This window comes from Gavia stellata, chromosome Z (assembly GCF_030936135.1).
Source record: "Gavia stellata isolate bGavSte3 chromosome Z, bGavSte3.hap2, whole genome shotgun sequence".
In the NCBI taxonomy this organism is placed as follows: Eukaryota; Metazoa; Chordata; class Aves; order Gaviiformes; family Gaviidae; genus Gavia; species Gavia stellata.
This window is the reverse complement of record NC_082637.1, coordinates 19,394,300-19,421,566: the sequence shown is the minus strand read 5'-3', so window position 1 is coordinate 19,421,566 and position 27,267 is coordinate 19,394,300. Positions and strand designations below refer to the sequence as shown.

The window sequence follows — 27,267 nt, the reverse complement described above, 5'->3', positions numbered from 1 at the left end:
TTTCCTTTAATACTACATATTTATATATAATTTACAGAGTTGGGATTTATCTAGTCTTCGTTGCTGCACATCAACCCTAAAAACCTGAATAATGGGTGTCAAAAAATGGATAGGAAATTAGCTGACTTCATACGCAGGCATCAAAAATTGTAAGAGGCTCAGACAGAGCATCTTGTGAGTCCTTTTCCTCTATATGCTTCAGTTATAAGCACCACAACATGGAGCAGGGCATGCTGACAGCTGAAGTAACGAGAGGCACAAAACTTGAAATAAGCCATGAGAATAACAGTACTCCTTTAAGAGGATTAAACAGCAGCCAATTGAAAGATAGAAAATCCTTCAGTTTTCCTCTAGCAGATCTAAAGGCACTTGAGTACAGCATTATGCAACAAAGTTAATTACCTGAGAATATTTGGTACGTATAGTCTTTTGAAATCCATTGTAAATGTAAATCGCTCCAGAGTTTTGGTTTTCCAGTGGTGCACCTATTACAACATCATTAAAGCCATCCAAATCAATGTCTGCAAGCGTTGCGATCGCTGATCCAAAGCGAGCATTTTCTGACCCCTGTGGACCTTCCAAGAGTTCCTGTTGATCCAAAATTCCCTTTAAAAAAGGAAAAAAGAAGAAAAAGCAAAAACACAGCTATCATTGCAGCAGATTAGACGTAGGAGCCGTATCTATGTGCATTGTTTTTTGTTTTTGTTTTCCAGTACATTCCCCTTGGACTGCTCAACCCTGAATTCCTTCCCCATTGTATTGCCCATTCAGTTTGCATTATGTCTCAGAGCCTTGGCAAGAGTTACACAGCAAAATTTAACCATGCTATGCAAAGCACTAACAGCAAATATAACCATATGTATGAAGCTTAAATGTCTCACTGTCCTCATCTGACTGTTCTGAAAGTTTCACAATACATTGAAAAATACAGTTTCCAGTTTTGGATTACCAGTTTTTATGCAGGGGGAATGGAAATTATGTAACTGGACATAATTCTTTTAAACAGAAATGGAATTTCCTAACTAAACTAATGCAAAAAACATGTGTCCAAATGCTAAACTCCTGACCTCTCCAGTGCCAATGAAGAAAGAAAGATTGGAGATCTTTATAGTTAAATAATCACATTTGCACTAGCTTAAATTCAACTCTCTGGCAAATATCGTTCTCATCTGTAACCTCAGTTATCACTCTGTGCTTAAAATTTTAGAAATACCAGCCAAGTTATTTATTAAAAATGACTAGAAAAGTATTATTTGCGCAACATGAACAAGTTGCACAAATCCAGGTTCTTTAAAAAAAAAAAATATCATTCTGTCATTATTCTTAATTTTTAAATAATTTTAAACCTCACATTTCACAAAGACTAAATGTTGTAAGGATGGTCTTCTAAATTATGCAGTTTTCAAAACATGAAAAAAAATCCTTAATTTTTCTTTTCTTCCATATTTTGTCTCTAATTCCAGTCACAATGTCAGCTGCCAGCAGTATCACTTCCAGCACCTCCATCTACCTTGAAACTGCCCTAGGGTACAGTTTCCTGTTGCTCCAGGATGATCTGACTTTGAGCTGCTGCTGAAGAGGACGGTCCTTCCTCTCTATTTATTTGATTCCAATTTACCTAGTAAAAAGGCCATGTTCTGTTTTCTCTGAGGGATGGCATTTACTAATTTACTTTGCCTATCCAGACAGCCAATGATTGATTGAGAGACTGTTCAAAAGTGCCAGAGGCATCAGGACTGTTAATACAGATATTCTGAAAACACCTACTACAGTTCTGAATAAAAAAAACCACAGTCAGTCAACCATCAGACAAATTACATAGCTTCACTGAACAGAGGAGACAACATGACTAATAGCAACCATCCAGTGTGAAAGGCTACAAAACAATGCAGAAAACTGGCAGAAGAACATTTATTAGAAATGTTTTGGGAATACTGTTAGGTGTTGAACAGATTTGCCAAAATCAAATGGCAAACGATTAATTAGCAAAAGCCTTGAGCTAATTTTTTCAGAGAAATGTTGTGGTATATTTGTGTACAGTGGCTAAAACCAGGACCAGGGAGCCACCTAGAGCAGCAGGCCCCTGGTCACTAATAGTGCTTAGCTACTAACTTGCTTATTGACTCCATTTTGGTCTGTTCCAGCTGGCTTATTCCCAGATTACATGCACAAGCAGTTCTGGGGAAAGTTTGCAGCTGCTCCTGAAAAGCAGAATGGGCAAGATTGGACTGGGAAGGGCCCTATCCGCAGTCCTCTAACCAGGCAGGCTTGGCAGCATTTACCCCTGCCCTTATGCCACACCCCGTGAAAAGCACATGCTTGGTTTCTCATTACAAAAACACCACTCCCAGTATTTCTAACACTTTGAAAAAGATACACTAAATAGTAGACTTAGAGGCCCTAAAAAGATCCAGGGCCAAAGCCTTTTTAGCATTGCATGTGGCTAGTCTGCTTCGAAAGAAGCTAGCCCTAAGCAACGCCAGCTTGAGTGAGTCTCCTGAACAAGTTGGCTGTGGGGCCAGGGATGGCTCTTCTGATCACTCTCCGATTTAACAGAACAGTCACTGCCACTAAGTAATATTGCAGTTTAGACTGCTTTTTGCTTGGTAAAACTGTAGTCCAGAGAACAACAGTAAATCCCTCCAGCTGCAAATGAAAATATCAGCATTTATCACGGATGGAGAAGCAGGAAGCTGATTCCAGCTTTGCTACAGAGCCATTCTTACCTTTGTGATGGAAAACATGTATACTCTTCCTTCCTCTTTTTTCAGGTCATTCATAAACATTGGTGCACCCACAAGCAGCACATCGGTCACAGAATCCCTGTTAACGTCCACTGAACATACCACACTGCCAAAGTAGGAGCCAATCTGAAATCAGTAGTAAGAGAGTCATGTTTGCATGTGGATTTTGTAAAGCATAATGTTTCAGTGCCTGACTCAGAAAACTTACACCCAGAAATAGTCCAATACTAATGAATGAAACTGCCCATTGGAATGAAGTTACTATATAACATACTCGAACGTTTGAAGAATCACATCTTCATCATGTGTCCATGCTTTCTGCCCGGTAGCTGCTGCTATGGCTTTGCATTCTTATTGTCGAGTGGTAAACAGAGAATACGCTAAGGGAGGCATATTTTTTTATATTAAACTGTGCACATGAAACTACCCAATCCCTGATTTACTCTCAGATTTCTCTTACAAACAAACAAAACCAAAACCACCTAAACTCGGTGCTCATTTCCAAATGGAGAAAAAGAGAATGAGCATCCAAATCTCTCTTTTTGAACTTCACAGCTTCTCAGGCAGAGTGGAGCTCACTGAGTCTCTCCCAGTTAGAAGTGTTGACAGAATGATACATTAAGTAGCTTTGTACATTATCTTTTACCACTAATTGGATGACTCCTAAAATACTGTTTAAGAGTTATAGTTAACCTCATTGAACCAGACTAGTGGCAGAGAAAAGTTCAAGTGGGTTCTAAAAGCATTGCAAGAAAGAGGAATTTTCAGAACAAATGCATTGCAATTTACTGCTGTGTCAATAAAAACAGATGCCTGCAAAATCTGCATTCATGACCAAAATATACATGCCTGCTCGCCTCTCTGGGATTGCACAATTGCAATATTACCATCGCTGTCAACATCATAAACCACTACTCTGCCAGTGTAGTTGGATCTTGGTGCACCAGCAACAAAATAGATCGAGCTCTGAGTTGAGAGAACAGCAACAGAATAACCTGGGGAGAGAAGCCAACATTTAACATGTGTGAGAGACCATTAACTACAAGTTGTCAGTGGTTATCCATAAAGACACAGAGGATAAGTCAATCTGGTATGTTAGTCACAGAGAATGATGCTTCCAGACAGGAAGTTAGGCTGTCACATATGCATAAAATTTGCAATAGTCTTCTGGAGAGAACAATGACACACAGATCAAGTTGAAGCAGGTTTGCAGACTAGCATGGACAATAATTTAGCCTATTCAGTAAAATGTAGAACACAAAAACATCATGCTTGTGAAGCAAGGAAATGGGTGCAAAGAGGAATGAAGAAATAAAGAGAAACATAAGATAAACATTTGGGCCAGCCTCCAAACTGGGAAGGAACACCTAGCTTCTGCAAAGCTTGCAGTGCATTTTCCCACAGCCCACCAAACCACAGCCCAGTGTATTGGCTGAATACAACAGGCTGTATTAACAGCTTGTCAGCCGAAGGGCTTAGGTTGATTGAACTTCTTTGAACATTTTAATCCTCATTCCCATTATTCTAACATTATTTGCTTTCAGGAAACATCTTTAATACATGTTTAAAATATTTGCAGGTATTAGCATTATAAAGCTAGCATTACTACATATTTTACATTTCTGTGGTTTAATTACAGCAGATTTATTTTAACAGAAAAAAACCAAAATCATCCTTTATAAAGACTATAGTTCAAACTGAATAACAAAATCCCAGTGATTGGGCAGAATATGCAGGTCTTTAGTAAGCTGCAGGACAATCTGAGGAGTACAGTCCAAAAGGATTAAGCCTTAGTCATTACATATACCAGTCTAGTTCAGGTTTGTGTTCAGTCACTGTTTTTCTAGGGAGAGAACACCATTAGAGACTAGAAGTTCAACAAGCAACAACAAAACAAGATTTTATTCTGCAAGTGAAGGCCACACGTTCCTCATTAATACACTATACAGCCATTTGAAGCGAGAGGGTGCAGTGCAGAACGGGGGCCAATCTAGCAGGCTGTGATGTGCTAGTAGCCCTTTACCTTGGGCTCCCCCAAGTTGGTGAGAGAGCTGGTATGGAGAGCTCTTAGTGGGGGACAGAAGGAGGTGGAAAGGAAATGAAGAGACAGAAAAGGCAACAACATTGGGCTTAATCTTTTTTGGAGCAACCAATTAAGTGCCTTGTGGAGAAATGCTGAAAGTAAATGACCTGACCCTTTAAGAATTATTCTAGAAAAGGGAAGAATAGAAAGTCTGAAGAGGTCTTCATGCAAAAGAGCTACTGCTCGTTAGGTTAGTTTTAGATTTATTCATTGTGTTGGATGCAAGTAATGCTAAGCCATAGGGAAAAGAGCATGTTAGTTGCAAAAACAGCATCTCATTAAATAACGTGAAGGATAAGAAAGTCATAGGTGCTTAATGTAGTAGCATTACTCAGTGATGAATCGCCAGAGCAGGCATATTTGGATTTGCAGAAAACATTTCAATGAACTGAGAAGACAAACTGAGTGGCTTTATAGGGTCGTAAAAACACGTGTCAGAAAATATATAGGGATTATAAATAAGACCTCTGTTGAACTGCAGCAATATTAATAAAACTTTAAAATGAACTGGAAAAGGCCAAGAAAAGAGCAAGCACAGATGACATGATAACAAGTTAATCAATTCCTCATCAGCATGTAATAGGGGAAGTACATACAAATATTAAAAAAGAAGGTACCCATAATGATCAGTATGATACAATAAGCAGCGTTTTCAAATCCCATGACTTCTTATGTCTCTGTGATAAAGCCTGCTTTTTTTTCAGTTTGCTACATTGATATGAGTAGAATTTTAAAAATACAATAAAGATTTCATGAATGAACTGTTTACCAGTAAATAAAATCTTTTTGGATGCAAAATTCTTTTCATATTCTCCAATCAGTTCTTAACAGAAGTCTGGCTAGAGCAGAATTTCCCAAGTTCATTAATATCTTAATAAAGGTTTGATACATTTCCAGATTTGTATTTCAGCCCCTTACCTAGATAAGAGCTATGATTTCTGTCCTGTAGAATTTTCTCAAACACATGGCTTGGAAAGGTGGTGACCCTGTCTGAAGACTCGTGAACTACTGTTCCACTCCAGTCATAGGCCCCAACAGCACCCAGCAGCAGAACATCCTTTAAAATATAAAAATCAACATTTTAGAACTACCTATTTCAGAAAAAGTGTGAGCGAAGCTGAAGTTACCATACGTAATTTAATACATCACTGTGTTTAAGGCAGTGATGTACAGTCTAATGACTGCAAGCAGTAGACTGGATCTGCTTATAGTTACCACTTACAGGCAGGACTTTACTGCCCTATTAAGAGGGATTATCACCCCTCTGCTGCAAGAGGATAAGTGACTGCTTTAGCTCCCAGGGCACTGCAACTCAAGATAAAATGGGTTTATTTAAACACTGTGATTATTTCCTAAGTCTGTCCACCCTGGGGTTGGGCTTACCAAGTCTATGCTTTTATGCACTCATGATCCCCAGAAGACTGAGGATCAGACAAACAAAAATTGTAAGAAAAAGCTAAAGCCCCATTTTTACCAACAAAAGTGCCAATGATGGCACACAAAAGCTGATGGAAAAAGAGACAAAATTTCATTCTCTAAGTCTGTTGTAAGGAGATGTCCTTGAGAGAACAGTTAAATCGAAAATCCAAATGAATATGGGTTATTATACAGAATACTTAATACGGAATATACTTAGACTTGTACACATAAAACAAACACAGTTTAGATTATTCACATTATTAAAATTATTTACTAAACTGAGATACTGTAATAGAAAACTGTAGAAAAATAGTATGTATAATTTTCCTGAAGAAAACTCCAAATCTTTCTTAATTTTTTTCCATTTCTTAGCACCAAGTGCTTGGTAAATTAAAACTTCAATTTGTGCAAATACAGAGGACTTTCATTCATTACTTCATTCATCTTTAAGGGCTATGAGAAAGAAACAACCTTCCTGTATTTTTAGTTGAAATGTGCTTGAACCACCCTCGAATTTTACAAAAAGGATCTATTTGGTCAAGATAATCTTAAAATTGATTAGCAAGAAAAAGATATCTGATTTAGTATTCTTTCTAATTTCTAAGTGAAATATGCTTTAAACAAATGTTATTAACTTCATAAATATTAGATGAATTCTTTTCAGACTTAATTTATTTACATCTTGGTGACTGCCTAGAAATATACCAGCTTTACAGTATGGTTTCAATTATTCTGAGTTACTCAACTAGAAAAATTAACTTGGAGCAATTGCATTTTTCATGCTACGTGAACTCAGAAATCACTGAAATGATTGGATTAACACCTCTCAAAATCATTACATGAAAGAAACTATTACTCAACTTCACATATTAATGTACATTTTTTCATTTTAGGGATAGAAAGCATCTATTAGAAGCAATTTTTGCAGTATTCAAATAAAAAAAAGTCAATGACAACAATTTGACATTCTCTTGCTTGTAAAAAAATCTTAGAATCTGTCATTGTTTTATTAATCTTATTTTGTTGTACTTACAAGCATTCATGTCTACATAATTACATCTGTTTGTATCATTAAATAATTAAATGCACATACCTTCTTTTGTGAATAATATGCACTGAAGCCCACCTGTGACATTTCCATTTGGAATGTATCACCTTGATCTGTACCTGGCAAAACAAATATTTACATATGGTTAACCCTATAGAACCACAGAAGAGATCCAATATTGCTGCCTCTAAGCATAGCTACATAAGGACTGTATGTTATTTTTTCCAAATCCACTAATTCTCCTAAAACATTTCGAACATTTACAAACAATGGAAATCTGAGAGCTAATAAACTGTAGAATATGTGGAGGATTTACTGGCAAATTGGTAAGATGGAGCCATGATGCTATGAGCCTCTTCCAAAAAAAGGCAGAAGATGATGAAAAGATGGCTTGCATCAGTCTGCACAGTGCTGTCACTGTGGCTAATCTTTTTATGTTTCCTAGGAAGCACTAATAATACACTGAAATTAGCATCTTTAATAACTGTATATTCACAGCTTTCAAATGAATGTTTCTTATCATATAGGACTTATAAAACTTATAACTGTCTTGAATAATACTATGATGCGCAGGAACATTTCCTAAGCTAGATGGATGGACTCAGGTAACAGAAATTCAATAGGAGTACAAAAAACCCAAGAGGGGGAGCTCACCCAGTCCCCTTGACTTGTGTTAGCAGCATGGGCCTGGGAAAGAACAGACAGACGTGAAAGAGAAGGGAAGATTTCATCCTGAGCGCAGGAAGGTTGCAGCCATGAAAAGCTCCTTAGGGAAGGCTGAGGGCAGGTCACAAGTCTCCCAAGCATGGTTTAAATCTGACTTTAAAAAGCTCGCTTTTGGGGGGACAAAGTCACTGTGAGTCACCTCTACAGCACCTTCCTCCAAACAGTACACAGAGGACCGACCGACTGTGGGTGATGCTAGGGATAGAGCCTGGTAGACACCACACAGATTGTGTTACTGTAGCTTTTCAGTTCTGTAATCAGTAACCTAATCTTCTGATTTGCTTTTTAAATTCACAGCTGCTTAGCATTAACAGAAAAACACAAGTGTAAAGATACCTTTACTCCTCCGGTGGTAATAGCTCCAAATACATTTGGATGCATATGGACAAGCCCACGGTGGATGCCTGAAGCAAAGGATTTGACTGACTTTTTCAGCAAGTGGGAAATATTTCCCAGAAACTAACTTGAAGATCAGGCTCATTAGGGGTGGGGTAGCTGGGGGAACACCTGTGCAAAGCAGAGCCCTCCTGGGGAGCAGCCTGCAGCTCCAGCTGCCCCTCGTTTTCACAGTACTAGACTAAGGTGAAACTAAATAAAATCGTTAGCTCATCAGCTGAGAGAATCTGATGTAATTTTTCAGAGACATTGAGTATTTTACCTTCTATACTAAAAATGCGCTCTCCAAGTGTTCCTGCTTCTTCCAGCAGTGCAGCCTCAGATGACACATTAAAGAAATACTTGTCTGTTGGATGACTTGCAATTCCTTTGATTTCTTTAATTAAGTTTTTAGTATCAAGTTCATGCCTGATTAAGTATCCCAAAACCTTGGGTAAAAAGAACAAAATAAGAAGAGTGAAGGAAATCATGGTGTTACTCCATTTTCTCTGTATTATTTGAGTAAATATTCTACATATTTTTTTTTAAAAAAAAAATACATTCATTCATATTACCGAATTGTTTATCAGACTGTACTACAGAAGAGACCATTCAGACAGAAAAAATACATAAACCAAAGCAAAGGAGAAAACCACTGAAGTTGCTCAGGTAATACTGGTTTTGCTTTTTCAGCCAGTTGAAGACCAGTATTTCACTCATTCATAAAGATTAATTTCACCTAGTTTCAGTCTCACCAGTCTAACAATGCATGCATTATATACAGCTTATATATAGGACATGCACTTTCGTACATACACAACAAAAGGATCTTTCAAAAAATTGCAATCATATATATAATTACAGTATTACTTACAGCAATGCCGAATCTGGTTATATTATCTTCATTGCATTTACCTATCACTGTTTTCAAGTTGGAGCCATCGTGTGATTCACCATCCGTCACAACAACCATTACTTTTGTGGCTGTCGGACGTCCTCCCGATTCAGGTGAGAAGGCGTACTGTCTGTTATAAAATATTGGATTTATCACATCAATTTATAATGGATGGAATTCGGTATATGTACTGTAATGAATATGTCCATCACTGACTTAGAACAAGGTGCATCTGTAGTGCTTTTTATTTGGAAATTAACAATCTGCAATAAGAATTTTCGATTATGCTCCTGACAGCTTCTTCTCAAAGCACTGCTCAAAGAGGCATCAGAAAAGTCATCAAGGAAGTAGGAAAAAACCGAACAAGTAGGACTGGATGGTATTTCTGACAGAAATGTACATTCCAGGGAAAACAATGTTTTTTTGTACAAATGTTTCTAAATAAAAAGGGCTTTTGTCAGAACTATTAATGTTTTGTAACATCAGAGAAGCCAGGAATTGGATCCACCAAGTTCAAACAAAAGGGGAAGAGTATTAATAATAGGTTCCTCAATACCACTACAAATATTGACTCCACTGAAGGCTGAGTCTGTCCCTAAACAAGATTTTCAAGACCATTTGATTCAGCATGTATTTTGGCCTAGAGTCCTGTCCTTGGTTCAACTGCAAAATAGCATCTTCCTATTGAGAAACGGACCTGGTTTGTATACATATTCAGACTCACGGTACATTGTTTTACATTTTTCCTATTTTTCATGCTGCTGGTGCTGCAGTGACAAACTGACAACAGATAAGAGATCTTATTTTGTCTGCAATCAGCCAAGGCCTGCCCTGCAAACATTAATGTTACCAGTCCCACTGAATTCCTGGATAAACTTGACTTCTTTCAGTGGTCTTGTATCTTTCCTAAAAGCTTGTCCATAGTCTTCAACACACTGTCATGTTTTGACATCTGTGACAGCCCAAACAATTCTGTTGAATACCAGAACTACTTTAGTGTAGAGTTTAACCCAATGGTTAAACAGATGGTTTTTGGCAAGTCTAGTTTACATATCCCTGTACTGTTCTGCATGGCGCACTGTAAATGTACCTGAAGGATTCTGCCTGGCACTGGGAACCTCCTCACAGGCTCCGAGCACGTGCACTGCCAGTGGGAATGAAATTCAGGATGTGGCCTTTGCTTCGTAAGGTAAGTTACAATAGTAGCACAGCAATCATCAATGCGTTTTACCTTGCATTGTCAATGGCCTTGAAAGTATTAGTCAGATCTCCTCCCTTCTGATACGTTCCCTCCATTGCTTTAACAACCTCATCCTTTGTTTGATATGTATTCAAGTTGAACACTACACGGGGATTATTAGCGTACTGAATTAAACCCACCTATGCAATAAAGAAATTATGTTAGATTATCGCGCATTACAATCAGATACATAGGCTCATTACTTATTTGTCAGTTGGAGTAAAAGATCTGCAGATGCACATGGGGTTATAATTTTCTTTCAACACATATAAAACCAATTAATATTAACACATTTGGAAAGCAAATAAAGCTAAAATGCTCTTGCACCCTACATCCTTTATTATGGACTACAACATGTTAATGCAAACAATCTGAAATAGTAGGCATTAAATGTTTGCTTGGTTACTTCTGGAAGAGCTGATGGATAGCAATAATACAGGGAGCTCTGGGAAAAATGAGAAAATAGCAAAAATTCTACAAGCTGACAGCACCTCAGTCTGATCTCTTCTAAGGAAATCCTAAAGGTTAGTTCCTTGATAGCACTGCAAACCCTATTTGTTTTTAATACAGGTGAAGCTAAAGACATGTGCTAGGATGTACATTTAGTATGAAAGAAAAAAAGAGGAGAAGATGCTAAAGGTGAGGTTCAGAAAGGACTGAGCAGGAAGCCTAGCTTTTAAGCACCTCACTTCCAAAGTCGCCCAAGGAAGAAGGCAGCCTTTGGGAGAGAGATTTCCAGTGCCCCAGTCTTTGTTCCCAGAACTGTTTGTGGAAAATGGACAACTGTAAAGACAGAAAATGTTTTTTAAAAAGGCAATAAAATTTTCCTTACCATCACCAAATTAAAAGGAAAAAAGAACTCAAAGATCAGACAGTAACCAAGCAGGAAAAACTCCAATTTTAAAGAGGCAGCAGTTGGAAAGTAAGAGCCGTACGAAAAGCCTGTTATACTTTCAGCACATCCCCACAGACTACATTTTCATTACTTTTACACCTAATCCATGAAAGAGATCTGACTCCACTAGATATAACCTAGACTTCTATTTCAGTTGGTTATGTTTTGGATCAAATTACTAATCCCTTTTGAAATAGGTTAGCTGTGAGATAAAAAACCCAATACTGAATGATACAAGACAACTGTGTAATCTGTGGCTTTGGGAGAGGTACTGTAGTTATGCTAAAGCATACTTGGTTTCCTTTAAAATTGCTAATAAAACCCACTGCCTTTTTTTTTTTTTTTTTTTTCTTTCTTAGAGATGTCTTTGACTTACCTGGGTTTTGTTCAGGCCTATGTCTAAGCCTTGTACAAATTTTTTCAAAAATGCCCGCACTGCATCCCAGGGATAAATGCTGTTTGACTCATCACAAACCACCACAACATCTACGACAGAGGAACACTCTAAAACAAAAACAAAAAGTGGAGATTAAATGCACTTTCATTCTCAATATACTTACAACTCTTTGGCTAAATCCAGAGGTGCATATTTCGGTCTCAAACAGGCAACACTTTAGATCAGGAAGGTTTTGCCAGAATGAGGACTCAATAGCAACATATGCAGATTTTGAACCTGCGCTGGTGCAATACCTCTGAATTCAGAGGATTGAGTCCGTATTAATATCAGCATTGGATCACGATTTGTCAGTCCTTACGTGTGAATCCCAGGACTTTGCTTTTTGCACATACATTTTTTAAAAAATCCCAAATTAAAGAGTCCCCGACACAACATATCTTGATTTTGTTTGATATGTTTTTTTAATTGAATCTGCTTTGCACATGTTGTCTTACTTTGAACAGCAGGAGAAAAGCTTCTTAGGATCTGGAAACTTGGACTGATTTCAGAACAGACTCCTGTTGCATAGTATTGGCTTCCACACTGCTGTGCCCACAAGGGACCACAAGTCTTTAAAAATAACAACAAAAAGAAACTATAAAAATAACAAATACTAGTCTCACCATATCTATATACAAAAGCACAATAAGCAGGACTACAGGCATATAGGATCAGAGAAGCCCTCTTAGGTTATCACGCCAAATCCCTTGCAATCACGGTCACAGTGTAACCCCTTTCACAGACCTTCTCATTAAAAGGATTTTCTATTCATGATCACCCTAGTACATCCTTCTGCAAGCTGGCCCTTCCAGACTACGCGCAGCTGTAACATCTAGGGAGCGTGGCTTGCTCTGCAAGGAATCCGTCTTGCTTTAAGCCACCTGCCCTACGAACTGTGTTTAAAACCAGGGCTGGTATTTGCACATGGCTTGTAAGCGTGCAGAGAAGTACTTCCACTAGCCAGGAGGTGGCATCCGAGCCACGAGCAGGCACGTCGCTGCAAAGGCGGAGAGGCGCTTTTCTGGAGGTACGTCCGATTACCGACAACAGCGTGACCGGACTGAAGAGTTTCGTGACCGGTGCACGCACACGCGCGCGCACACACACACACACACACGCGCGCTCTGACTAATTTGAGAAGCCTTGCTCCCACCGGAAATTCACTTTGCCAAAATATTTTCAAGTTAAGCTTCACCATCACCTCCAGTGAGGGTGCAGCCTCACGGTATGCACTGTCCTATTGAGCGGCACCTAAAAGGAGAAGTTTGGCCCTGGCCTCACATACCCCTTGGCTCCCTGTTTCACTGCCTTCCGGGGAAGATAATCTTGTTTCTTTGCTGAAAATGATCTCTCTAAAAAGAAACGTTTTCACCTGGATCAACCAGCTGGTTGCATGACAGCCACCTCTGATACTAGAAGGATTTTTACACTAGTATCCAGATAAAAAAAGACAGATACTGAGACACTATCTTGTCGTGAGGATATGGGGAGGGATTTTCTTTTTAAAAGAAAATCATGTTAGGAACTTAAGGAAAAAATAGAACTTCCATATAACCTCTGTCCAACAGTTCTGAAAGAAATGATAACTTCATTATGTACTTTCTGATTGCCATATCCAGTCAGGAGAGTCTGGAAAACAGAAAATGCACCACCTCTATTTAGGAACAGAAGAGAGACTGAACAGCATTATAACCCTTTTCTCAAGAACATTGAAAAAAAATGTAATTAAATGCAGAAGTAAATGGAAAATGAGCTAAATTGCACACTGGTTTACCAGTGGTAGAACACAGCAAACTATCCTATTTGACAAGATGGCAGATTTTCTAAACAAGAGAAGGGCAAGTATATCTACATTATCTGATCTTGACATAAGTGCTCTTTTTAGCTGCTACATGGGGCATGATTAGTTTTACTGGAAAAGATGGATATTAACAGAGGTGAGAGGTACAAAATAAGTAATCTGTATCAGTAACTATGAAGCTGGAGGACAGTTACTAGTCTTGAACTTAAAGATATTTTTAAAGTTATGTTTAGATCAATCTCATCTGCCCGTTTTCTAGTCTTCTGTATTAGCGGTAACTCAAAATTGTGATGGTAATCTTGAACCAAAAAATAGAAATGTTCTAATAAACTTTGCTGATCTTCACTTTAGGGGAAAAAAAAAGGGAAAAGCTCTAATGTTCTAGCATTGTTAGAGTCAGAAATCTAAGATGCATCATTAATGCAGGGGAAAAGTGGGGGATCCCATGTCAAGAACTGATGAACTTGAAAATGGAATATTAGAAAGGGGCACAGACTTGCCCTTAAAGACTAATGTTAAGAAATGTGGACATAAACTGGGAGCTTTTTGAGCAGAAGAGAGAGGAGCAGATGGATCGGACTCTGGTTGATTATAGGGTGATCAGAAGCATGCAGCCAGCATGCAAAGCAAACACGGCCTAAAGACAGGTGACAAGAAGCACTTGCAGTTGAGACAGGAAAATACCAAATACAGTATATAGTGCCCTGGAAAGATTCATGTGGAATACAGCATAGATCCGGTCATTCATGTTCGAGAGAGGTATATTTTAAAAAGCGCATTTCAGCCAAAAAACTCTGTTTGTTTAGCAAAGCGAAGGACAAAGGAGAACCATTGTGAGGTGTTAAATACAGAAGGGAGATTTTACATGTAGGGAGATGGGAGCTGTTCCTTTCAACTAAAGGCACAGCACTGCCCCAAGAACAAACGGATAGAAACTTAGATCAGAAATCCGGAAAAAAGTTGTTAACCACCAGTGAAATTCTTAAGCACCTTTCCAACAGGACTAAGCACGCCTCAGAAAAATGCAATGAGCACGTGGAAATGACTGCCCTGTACTTAGGATACCTGTGGGAAGCAATCACATGGCATCAAACCGCTGAACCAGCAGGACTCAGGAGCTGCGGCACAGACACGCTAGGCTGGGTCACGCTCCACCCAAGCAGCCCAGGGATGCAGCACAGACTGGTGCAAGTGGATGGAGGCTGAGAGAGAAGCAGCCACAGGAGGAAGGAGCATGGTGAGCTGGGAGGAGGAAGGCCTAAGCATAACCCAAAGAGCCTATCACAGAGGCCAAGTGCCAGAGACAGCATCTCCGAGTGAAGCCCTGGCTGGCAGCAGCTTGCAGATACGAGCAGACAGTCTCTGCTTGTTGTCCAATTCTTGCCACAACTAAGTCATGGGGCTTTTGAGATTTGTGGAGCACCTGTCTCCAGTACTCTGTTCTCCTTACGTTAAAAAGAACTCCTGTCACCAAAGATGTGGCTAACTGTTCATGTCTTAGCATTCAACTTTTTTTTCTGTTACTTCATGCAATTTAAGGAGAATCAATCAATAACATGTGGATCAGGAAAATCTTTTTAACTGAGAGAAGTATTATTAGAAAATACAAATTTTTCTGCATGAGATGTTTCGAATAATTTCAATTACTGATACTGATTAAAAGTGGGTATGCATGGGACAGTATTAACAGTAATTAAAGGTATTATCCAAGAGACAGAATAAGATTTTTTTATTCAATATCTTCTCAAACCAACAACCAAGAAGAGCACTGTTGCTGTATTTTGAAGTCACGATTAACTTTACTGAGAGCTGCTGGAAAGGTTGGAATTGGACGTAGTTCAGTGAATTGGGCTATGTGGTAATGAAGATAATAAACATTTGAATACTTCTGCGATTACTAGGAAGGTGCAACAGAGAAATACAATACAAGCTTAAATTGAGCCTCAAAGCTCTTTTGTGTGTAGTTTGTTTCACTTAATTACTGCACATGCCTACAACGTATGCTTCGAACTGGAATACATCTACACTGCAACAGTTTTCATGCTTACAGTTAAGATTGTAAAAAAGCATATTAAACAGGCATTAACTTCCTTTCAATCACAAAATCTGTTTTACAAGCTCCAAGAAGAGTGGTTTGCAGAATATAGACATAGAAAATGCATCCTCCTCCAGCTCACTAACCAAATAAAACATATCGCAGATCTACGGGACTAGAAATCCTAACATGTCAGGAGAACAGTCACTGTGCAAGTGCGTATGGTGGAGGAGAGATCCCATACTGTCTTTTGGAAGTATAATCAGAACTATATAAGTCTGCCTTAAAGATGTCCATGGTGGAAATATTCTTGCCAAAGTTGTCTGACTTAAAATACAGAATCTTTAATTACATGCCTTTCAATAGCATATTTAGATAAATTATGAAGGAGAGAATTCATGATTTTCCCGAGTGTGGACCCTAGGTAATGACAGTGGGATGGAATATTTTAAAATATGCAAAATATGTATTAATGTATGCTGCATAATAAAATACGTTCAGCTTGGACTTATAAAAAAATGTGGAGAATTCTAGTTTCTTCATTCTCCTCAGGAATTTCTGAATACATCCTTGATACGTACCAAAAATCCTCCTGTTTTTGAGTTCTGTATCAGAGTCAAGCCAAGGTTCATGTCTTCCTTTATCTCAGTCACATTTGGGATATTTATTAAAGCTGAAATAAAAAGAGATTAAGTAATGACAGAATAGTAAATAAGATGTAGAAGCAATTTAGTAAGTTAGAATTCCTTTTCTAAAGCTTGATTTCTCAGAATCTAAGATGCCTTTTCTAAATGGCTGCATACAATTCCGAGACAAAAGAAACAAAAGCTAATATTTGTCAAAAATTTGCTAATCATTAACTACAGACATGAGTTAAGTTTGGCCATTTAGAGCCCCTGCCCTCACAAGAGCTGAAGGCAAAAGAGAGGAAGAGAAGGTCTACCTATGGAGGATTTTTGGCTGGCTGCGGAGCTGCAGCCGAGCAGCTACTGTTACATTCCTCAGGACATCAGACTCTTCTGATCCAGTGTCAGGCTTTAGATAAAAACCTGGAAGGAGCAGTGGAGGACAGAAATGCTCTGCACCACAAATAAACACAAAGCAGGCATCTCAGCATGCTCTGCTGCCCCGTATTTTCACTGTGTCCGAAAGTTAATCCCATTTTAGACTTAGTTTGCAAACACACAGAGGCAGAAGAGGCTTCACATCCACTTGCACAGTCATCCCTCATTCACTCCACATTCACAAGTCCTCCTGGGTGTACCAGCATGGACCGCCCCCCCTGCCTGATACCTGGACCTGAGGCCCCCCTAAGCTGTCTGGTCCAGCTGAAAGTTTGCTGGTGAACACACGCACACCTGCTTCGGGGAAGATAGAGACACTCCTTCCCCCAGCAGCCCGCACCAGGCGCCTGGGCTGTGACCCACCGCCCCGCTCCAGCCACCAGCGCGGAGCCCCTCACTGACGCGGAGCCCTGGCCCCCACCCCCAGCTGATGGTTTTGGGACAGACGCCGTTCCAGCCCCGTGGCTGGAGGTTGAAGACCCCAGCTGCTCCGGTAGCAGATGCTGAGACCCCCGTGGCTCCGGCAGGTGCCACCGCGGGCCGGGGTGCCCACACGCCCGCCCGACTCCGGTGGCAGGTGCCAATCTTCGCTCACAGGCAGGTGGGTCTCACCAGCAGCAGCGGGCACTGAGTCCTCACAGGACACTCACACAGGCAAACACAAGCACGACAGAGACTGAGGTTATGCAGCAAGAGAGCTGAGAAAAGATTTAATAAAATAGATCGGCCTGGTACAAAAATGAGGAAAAACTGAAGAATTGTAGCGAGACATTGTTCATTACAACTTACCTTGCAAATTCAATTTTTTACATGTGGTTTTGGATGTACCAACAGGACATGCATAGATATCTCCAGTTCTGTTAGCTGGATAGCCACTCCAGGGTGAACCAACCAACAACCTAAAGTAACAGGAACTTCATTAGGTCTTTAATAATACTGGAAAAGTCCAGCAGCATTATTGCATAGTACACTGTAAGTAACAGGTAAAGAGGCTTTTACCAGGTAAGTGCCACCTAAGGCACTCAGGAGTCTTCTCCAGAGCTGTTCAGCAGCTTTACTTGCATGTTAATACATTGGATTCACCAGGAACAACTTTGGTGGAGAAGCCTCTGGGGATTAGGCTGCCTCATATGTGTATACTGTTGTTTCTGTGACATTACATCGTAGTGTCAGAAGAAGTACAGCAAAGATATTAACATATACAGATGCACACAGATGTAGAAAGATATATATTGGGGATTGAGAGACAAAAGATTTATTGTCCTGTCAGTTAATGGTTAACTGATTCCTTTTAAGTTATTCTTTCAGCTGGTAAGAAGCATTTCCTACAGGATCTGCTCAGCAACAGTCAAATGCTTATGTCTGAGCTTGAACACTACCACACCTTGACAACACTGAGTCAGAAAGAAAATACTGCAGGCAATAACAGTCTGCTGCATGAAGTATTTAATCCTGAACAAGAAAGTTAAGACTTATGGTAATTTGTGCCTATAATACAAAGTGATTCACTTTCTCTGACTCATTCCTTCGTCTGCCATAAGGTTTCCCCTCCAATATCTGCTCCTCAAGATCCCTTTAATTTTTATCTGAAAGCCTTCACAAAACCAATTAATTCACCACCTGGGAATACTGCTTAAGAACACCTATTTTTCAGCACAACTCTCTGAGAAAGTGAAACCACCAGACAGTATAGGGCCATGTAGAGCTGGAAGAGAAGGACAATTCTTAGTACAGTTTAACATGCAGTGAAATAAGGGTAAGGCAAAACAGGACCACAGGAAGATGACCTCAAGGGATATAAAAAAATGAAACGGACTATTAGAAAGCAGGGACTGTGGGTATTTGCTCCAGCAGCAATACGACTTTCCTTTCGTACAGAACAGTCTATGTTAGTCATTAATGCATTTATGGGACAGTAAAAGGACAAGCGATGGGACCCCAGTACAGAGTACGGAATGTCATAAAAACCCATCTTTTTTAGTTGGTCAACAGGTTGCTAAAAGCAGAATTGTCATCCTCTAAAATTTTATAGGTAGCTAATGCAAATAACCTTGCACAATAAAAAGAACACATTTTATGAAATTATTATGTTTCAAAACTATATATTGCTATATATCATATTAACTTTCCAGGGATCATCTGATTTTACTGCTGCAATTTTATAACTAGTTTGAACAAAATGGCTTTGATAAAATTACATAGTTTTAGATGCACAAGCAAGAGGTTGAGTCTTTTTTAGCTTTCTCAGAGAAAATACCGCTAACTGCATTTTTTTTTAGTTTATTTCACCTGTTAAACACAAACATAAGAGCACAAATGTTATTCTGTTTTACCAGTTTGGCTGGGGGTAACTTCAGATTCTATTTTCTGTGTGTAGCAATATTTTAAAATACCTGCCTCCTTCTCAATTACCTTGCTGAACAACAGTGATTATGCAGGCTGCATGAACAGGATTTTGTGTACTTCTACCATCTCTAAACCCGCAATTCAGTTTCATAAAAATACCTCCCTGTATAAAAACAGTGTCTGTTACACCAGCTGTGAGAAGACCTCTGATATTCTTCTTGTTTTCTGAAGAACATAGCCTTTTCTGCATAGCTCAGGACCAAATAACCAGAGCTCATGAGAAACAACTCCATCAGTCATGTGCCGATAGATAACACAACCCGCGAACACTTGCAATGACAACACAGAGCTGGAGCTGCTCAATAGTGATTGACAAAAGGAAGACATGGTGTTACAGTCTCCACCCTTGTTAGGTACTACAGAGTTATTTACAGTTATAAAATTCTAACTGGGCTGATGGAAGAGAGGAAAGGCTAACAGTTTTGGTGGAAACAGGAAGCAGTTTTAAAAAGGATGGCAGAACTGCATGTGTAATAGCTGAAACTGCAACAGCTTTTCAGCATTAACTGTCAAGCTGAACATTGCACTGTGTACATTTATAAATATTTGTATGCTTTTTCTAAGTTTCCCAGAAGGCAAATGTATTTCAGAGTCCCTGCAGGAAGACAGCTACTGTTCAACAAATGACCTTAATGGATCTTGGAAATACCCCCTGCACCACTCCGTCTGGTCACAAAACTCACAGTAAATCTCTGCACTGCACTGGCATCGCTCTGCAGCCATGGGTTTTCCTGAAGCCCAAAGCACATAGTTTCACTCACAAACAGAGTGAGAACAAGAGGAGGAGAAGAGAAGGAGAAGCGTGCTTGAGCACTAGCTGTCCCCAAATCCATGCCTAACTAACTCCAACCCTCACCCTTGCTATTGGCATAAACTAGAGATAAACGCCATCCACAGCGTTTAGAAAAAGCAGTTCTCTCCCTTTCAGCATGCATATTTGCGCTCACTCCATGGGCTTTATGTCGCTCAGCAGTAATGTGGCCCCTGAAACTCCTGTCTTCCCCAACCTCAACATTAATTCCAACCCAGACATCTATTTATAACAAGGACACATCACTATACCCAATCCACTTCTAGAACTCAGTATTCACAACTGTATTTTACTTCTGTTAGCCCTAAAAGTAGCCTTGTAGCTGTTGTGTGGTACAAACACAAAAATGTATGTCAAACAAGACAAACTCTTATAATTTTAATCCCAAATCTAAATCTATGCCAACTGTGCCCAAAGCAAACTTAATTTTGTCTTTCAGTTAGCTTGCACTCCTCATACTTTACTGGAAGTTATTATAGTACCTTCTCCTTTGCTGTATTAGCCTTCCTTGTAGATTTGTAAAGTCCATGAATCTCAATGCCATAACTATGCTGTAGGCCAGAAAATGCCACTCCATACACAGAATTTAACGCTTAGAACTGACACTGTGATTTTCAGAAATGAACAGAGTTATTAAAGCCCTTCCCTTATTTACTTAACTAGAGTAACCTGCCATTAAAACGCTCCGGAGAAAAAGTTATTAACAAACTTCTGCCAAGCCTAGCCCTCTACTTTTAATTGCCAACCTTCAAGGTCCTAGGAAATAGCTTAATTATTATTTCTCTTGTATGCTGAGCCTTACTTAAGCTTAATACTAGCCTTAATCTGTATTAGAAATCAGCAAGTCCTACTTGCCTTTGAAAATTAACATAAACCGTTACAGTAGAGAGCAACACAATACTGCTCTGGGAAAATGCATGTGTATCTTTCTGAAACATCAGAAGTGAAGAAAGCAAAAGTGTATCTGGCTAGCATCCTGCTAACTACAAAAATATTTTTTTACTGTGATTAAACAGGATGTACATGAAGGAGAGTGAAGCAGAATGTATCAGCAAAGAATGCAAGAAATGAGTACTAAAATACTTGAAAATGCTTGTTTCCAAATAAACTGTATCATGCATACTATATTAATTAAGGGTCTTTTTCAGCCATGAGTTAAATATTTATTTTTACAAAAATTCCTCATGTGTCCTTGTAGACTGTCTTTACACAATACTATAGTGATTAGCATGTAATATTGTCACTGATTTTATTATTCAGCTCCTTAATCAGTCTCCAACACTGTATACAAAGCAATAGAACTACATGAAGTCAAATAAAGTTCAGTGGCAATGCTATACCACACAGGCTGCAGGAGTGGCAGATCAAAGTGCAACAGGAATTATTTCTGGGAAATTACACCATGACAAAGCTAGTAACTGGCAAAGTGTGAGGTAGCAGAAAACAAAATCAGAATTCATGGTGAAGGGCTGAATTCCCAGCTGTTGTCAGTGCACATTTTATATTTTGTTTTTTTTTCTTTTCATGCATTTGCTCTTTAGTGGGGTTTTTAAAACACAAAGATGGCTAATAGGAAATAGGAAAATAAAAGCAGAAAGGACCTCTTAAATCATCTGGCTCTCTTCCCTACAGTTACAGGAGGCGATGAATAGATACGAAAACCAGAAAACTCTTCACTCTCATAGATGCTTCTCTGCACGCCCTAAAACCCTTATCACCATCTAAAACTTTCGATCCTTTGAACGGAAGACTCAAAGCTCCAAAAACTACAGAGAGCTATGGCAGAAGAGTTTGACTGACAAACTTAAAAGGCCTAGAAGATGGAAGCCAGAGCTGCTTCTCCAAGCAGGAAAAAGGCAAACTGTAGGGCATGCAGTCGGGGGAAGCAAAAGGTGGGCAAAGAACTCAACGTTAGCAGTGATGCTGGCACTGAAAAGACGGAGCTGTAACAATGGCAGCATTTTGTTAAAATAATAATAATAAAAAAAAGCTGGCAGAAATTTCCCTCCTCATTAAAATCAGAAGGCTTTGAAAATGTATTCATTTCAACAAAAGGTGCTACAGAAATTTGTCTTTTTGGCAAAACTTCGTACTGGTCTGAAGAGGCAACACACCACCTCAGGAGAAAGGCTGCTGGGCTTTGACAATTAGTGAGCCATATGCAATGATTTTTAAAACTAGTGCAATGATTATGTGATACATCAGTAAGGACAGTGCATATTAAGGTGTCATTACTGACATGATACGGAATGAAACAAAATATTTTTAAAAAGAAAAATCCCGTAACATAAATTCCAAAAGAAAATTTAAAAATCCCAAATCCTAAGCACACAGACACAATTGAGCAGGGTGGCTGCACCTTGATACCAAACAGTACCTCAACAGCAGACTGAGATTTTAGCTCTGTTGTGATGTATCCACATACGTGTAGGAAAAAGCATTTTAACAGCTATATATAGCTATGCAATCTTCCTCACCTGAGACAGATATAAAACCAAATCTCAGCATGGAGTAAGTACTGTTACCTTTGCAAGATGTCCTATCAGCTGCTGTTCAGGGCATGCACATTCAAGATGAACGTGACAGGGTAAAATCCACCTTTCTAAAATACTATGTTCATAAAATAACAAAGAATTTGGTCTCAATTTAAGGTTCAAATACAGATGATCTCATGACAGGGAGAACCAGAGCGTAAACTGAATGATGCTTCTGTTGTGGCTAATTACTTGTGCAGCAGACTGCCTAAACATTTTTAACTGATGTTCACAATTTTCCTTGAGTTCATTAAAGAGCTCCTGTTTTGAAATTCCCACCAGACACCGTGAAAAGCTTGGCTGTGCTTGACTTGCAAGTTTGTCCTTATTTGTGAACATCACATGCCATCAATGCCCATCAGTGCACAGCAGATGAGTGTCCAATTATCGTGGATCATCTGACCACACAAAAAAGGCTCCCTTGCTGGTTTGTGTCACAGCTTCCCAACATGTACCAGCCCCCTCTATAGCCCTGTGCTCCTGGTTGGACTGTCTGCCCTCTTCTCTCTGAACTCCTCTCCAAGCAAAAGTGATAACATACTGCTGCATGCAGTCCCAATTCTGCAAAAGTTCTCCTCTCTTTATCATTTTCTGTAGCCCTTATTGCCTCAGGAGATGTACCTCCCGGAAATAAAGCTGAATAGTATAACTAGCATCTGCTATTTTTTCTGTATCTCTCCTTTTGGCTCTTTGAGAGAGTACAGGAGCATTTTTAAAGCTGTATTTAACACAGCACCATGTGATTTTATTAACAGAAGCAAGGTCTAGGAAGTGATTGAATTTCTGGTGGATCTCAGATTCCGGATAACCTCTCCCTTGGAGAGAGGTGCCACCCCAGCAGCATTTGATGTGGTGAGCAGCCCCACTGTGCCTGACCAGAGTTTTCATGTGCATCACATTCCTGCTGCACAATGACGGTATCTTCATAAAAGCACACGGTGATAAATGCTGTCCTCTGACAGAAAGCAGCGTCCCGACCTTTTGCAAAGCTTGGACTGTTTATCTCACTCCTTGTTCAGCCATGTCAACAAGCGCTCTGCATGTGGACTGCAGCCTCTGCGTCGCTTATAGGAGAAACAACTCTACTGAACAGCTTGAGTGTTTGTTTTCTTTAAATAAGGCATACAAGATAAAGCTCTATTGCCCCAAGAAAATAGCCTAGAAATTAAGAGAGCAAAAGAGTAAAACATGACAGACTTTTTTTTTTAACACTGCCTAATGATTTCTTGAGAGGGAGACTGACAGAGCTGTTTTGCACTGAAGAGTCTCTAACAAGTCATGGTTACCCGAACAAGAGCTGATAAAATTCCCCTGACTTTTGGGGCCATGGTCACTAGGCAGTGAATGAGCAAATGAAGAAGTGCCTATCTACAGAAAAGTTTCCCAGATTAATAATGTTCATGTACCTGGGAGAAGATAGGAAAAGTTAATCCAAAGCTGCTTTCTTTCCTGAACTCCACCACACATTATCCAAAAAAGTGGTAGTGGAGGAGTTTTTATATGAGAAGTAAAAATAAAACAGGGAAATATAAAACATAAATAGCTTGGGTGAGTCTGGAACCTAGTGCTCCTGTTGCAAGCTTATAGAAAAACTTACAAGAAGGATAAAACGCATGACAGTTTCTCCATGAATGAACCAAAGCATTCAATTCACTTGAGGCAGACACTCTTGTTCTCCCTCAGTGGCTTCACACAGAAGTTTTTAAAAAAGAGAGCTCTGATCTATGGGTGACTAAACACATAATGGAAGCAGGCAGAAACACAGTGAGAAGCCACCACATCATCAGGTGAGGAGAGGGGGTAGGTTGGGAGCCTACGCAATGGAGGGAGAGGAAACACCGAGCTTTTAGTTCAGAGGATAGAGCTCTGCTCTCCTTCTACTTTGTCTCCTGGTCACCAGTGGTCAACACAGTAACACCAGAGACGCAGTGAGATCTAGGTAGTCTTACATCTTTGCATATGCAACCAATTGCAGCTGCACAGTCTCTCCGTGCAGGGCTATGCATAAAGGTCTCAGCTAGCTCAATATTTTTGTATGGGCTTTTCCAAACTTTAACTGTAGAAAAGATTTTCGTATGCATTTCCATAGATTTCAGATTTTGACATCTTACTTTCTTTTTACTGAAAAAAGTTCAGTTACTTACTATCTATCCATCATCACTTAAGCGAACATGCTAGTTTGTGGCTATTTTGGTTCTGACACTGTTTCAGTCTATGGAGAATGACATCTAAAATGCTGTCTTGGCTTATGATAATATATATAACTTGTGTGACTTTCTGCTATAGACTTAAAACCATGTATACACAAATAACCACTTAAAGTAGCTGAGTAACACTGAAATATTCATAGACATATAGTCCTTGTCATGAAAGACACCTTAAGCTTTGTGGATGCTGAGGCTGCAGAAGAGGAAACAATGTTTTTTCCACTAAATGGGCTTACTCTGGATTAATATTTTGAAGTTCTTTTTGAAAACCAACATCACTAGAAAAAATATTTTACTGATTACTCATCAAGCCCAATGTTGTGGCAACAGTGGATTTCACATCAAATTTTATGGCTGAAGGGATGCAGCAGACACAAGGTCTTTGCTAGGATTGTGTTATTATCTACAACCAAACATGCCATCCCTTGAGAAGCAAAAACTTAATACTGTATCAGACACAACATTATATAAATTTACATTAACTTAATTTTAATACTAATAATTAGAACTTCCCAGCCATAATAATTTTTTTTAACCTCAACAATGTTAAAATGGAAAAATATCCCACGTATATGTAATGTGTAACAAAGATACTATTGGTACAGGAAGGAATGAAATAAGAGTTAAAATTCTACAGAAATTGTGAGTCTGAGGAAACTGGTGAATTGGAGATGAAAGTAAAAGATTAACAGAAAGACCGACCTCAGATCGCATTGTGTAAAGGAAAAAAGCCTAAACCTTCACATGCATACATCTTTAGAATATTTCAACTTTTGTTTTAATAACATAAGTATTTATTCATAGAAAGAGAACTCTAATATAAAAACGAATTAACCGACATGCATTTAATTGAAATGCGGAATTATAAAAGTAAAACGAGTTGCAACATTTTTTCCTTAACCTTTTAACTGGACATACAACAAGCTGTTCAAACTGCTTACCATTTGCCTTGTTCATTTATAAACTGCTGAACTGCATATCCAAACTGCTCTCTTGATGGACCAGAAAATATTTTTGCTTCTAGGAGGCCAACATTGTAGGCTTCACAGCACTTATGAAGAATGCCTGTTAACAGAAAGATTATGATTACCAACCACAGAAGTAATTAAAGAAGAATTCTGATGCCAGTGAAAAAGGCTCTTCATCTGTGCCAGCTCCCCCGATAGCAGAAAATAAAATGTAGCCTTTGACACGTGCAAGAAAAAACCATCCTTTTCCCTACCGTACCCACCTGCCCATGCGTAATGCCTGTCTAGCACTCTTTACAGGTGTTATAATATTGTGGGCAGAGATCAATGACTCATTCACTCTTTGCCTTAACAAAAGTTGCAGCATTACTAATGGGAATGTTTTAGCTGAAGGGAGGCAAGAAATATGATTCAGAGGTCTGTTATCCTTTACCGTAAGGCATAAGTTAAGCTTACGGCACAGCAAACACATCAACGGCCTGCTGAGATACATTAAAATGAAAATGCACTGACTGTAACTGCTATTACTGTTTATATTCTAGTGTCTCTCTGCAACTTAAGGTTTGAAGCACTGGAATGAAAATCAGACTATCTACTGCATCAGAAAACCTACGTTTTTCAGTCATTTCATTATCATGCCTGAAGCCTTTGTTTTCAGTCCAAACAGTCTGAACAGTTGTCCAAACAGGAAAACTTAGAAATACAAACATGCAAGATAGAACTGCATTAATAAATCATGACACTTAACACTGAAACTCCACTTCGCTGTGGTCATGGTATTAATTGCTCTTCCTTGGGCACTTGCGTGCTTAAGAATATGGGTATGCCACTCCATGCCATTTTGGGGGGGAGCTGGCAGTGTGCGGTGGGGACAAGGTCCTAAGTGTCACGAGTTTGCAGGGCATGGAGGCCCACTCCTGATTCATATAGGACCTGTTTTCTTTCTGATCAAGAGCTGTGGGTAGACATCTAGGAGAATGTCCACTAGAGAAGCTGCAGGAAAAGGGCCAGAGTCCTCTCATAGCCTGGAGCAGATAACTCCTCCCCCAGCTTGGAGGTTGAAGGACTGAGACAGCGGTGGGATCCCAGAACAAGCTGCAGCCCAGCTGAGGAACACCTCAGGGCTCCTGACAACCCTCCAAAAATGGCAGCGATGGACGAAATCACAACCTGTGGTTGCACTGTGCAGTTACTGCCTGAGGTTCCCAGGTGAGGCAGGTTCACGGAGCTGCTCACGGGTTAAACAACATCCCTCACATTTCCCCTCCCTTCCTGTGTGCCCAGCCAGAATAAGCTTTACCTGCTCTACACACAAAATGTGCCTCACCATAGTTATTTAGTATGAGTCACTGTGTAGTAAAGTGGCAGCCTTTATGATAATCCCTTACAACAGGGACCTTTTAAGGAAAGATGTTCTGATCTTTGGCATCTTTAAAATATAAGCTTAAATTCTAAGTATTTCTCTAGTTTTGATGGGCAGAGAGCTCATTGTTGGTATCACTCTCTTCCAGGTCCCAAAACCAGTTTTGGAAGAGAGGTTAACAGGGATGATACCAGTATAAAACAGCCCATCACAGCAG

General features: G+C 39.4%; 1 protein-coding gene across 1 annotated transcript in view; it reads right to left on the bottom strand.

The window, feature by feature from the left end:
- The window catches only part of ITGA2 (integrin subunit alpha 2), a 47,392-nt gene extending 21,528 nt beyond the window's left edge, over positions 1–25,864 (bottom strand). The window contains 14 exon segments of the mRNA XM_059833900.1: positions 403–606; positions 2,727–2,870; positions 3,594–3,739; positions 5,746–5,884; positions 7,340–7,413; positions 8,679–8,844; positions 9,270–9,420; positions 10,522–10,670; positions 11,802–11,929; positions 12,317–12,431; positions 16,279–16,370; positions 17,551–17,660; positions 25,661–25,812; positions 25,814–25,864. Of these exon segments, the coding sequence (XP_059689883.1) occupies positions 403–606; positions 2,727–2,870; positions 3,594–3,739; positions 5,746–5,884; positions 7,340–7,413; positions 8,679–8,844; positions 9,270–9,420; positions 10,522–10,670; positions 11,802–11,929; positions 12,317–12,431; positions 16,279–16,370; positions 17,551–17,660; positions 25,661–25,812; positions 25,814–25,864 (1,821 nt within the window).
- Positions 25,865–27,267: the final 1,403 nt, after the last annotated feature.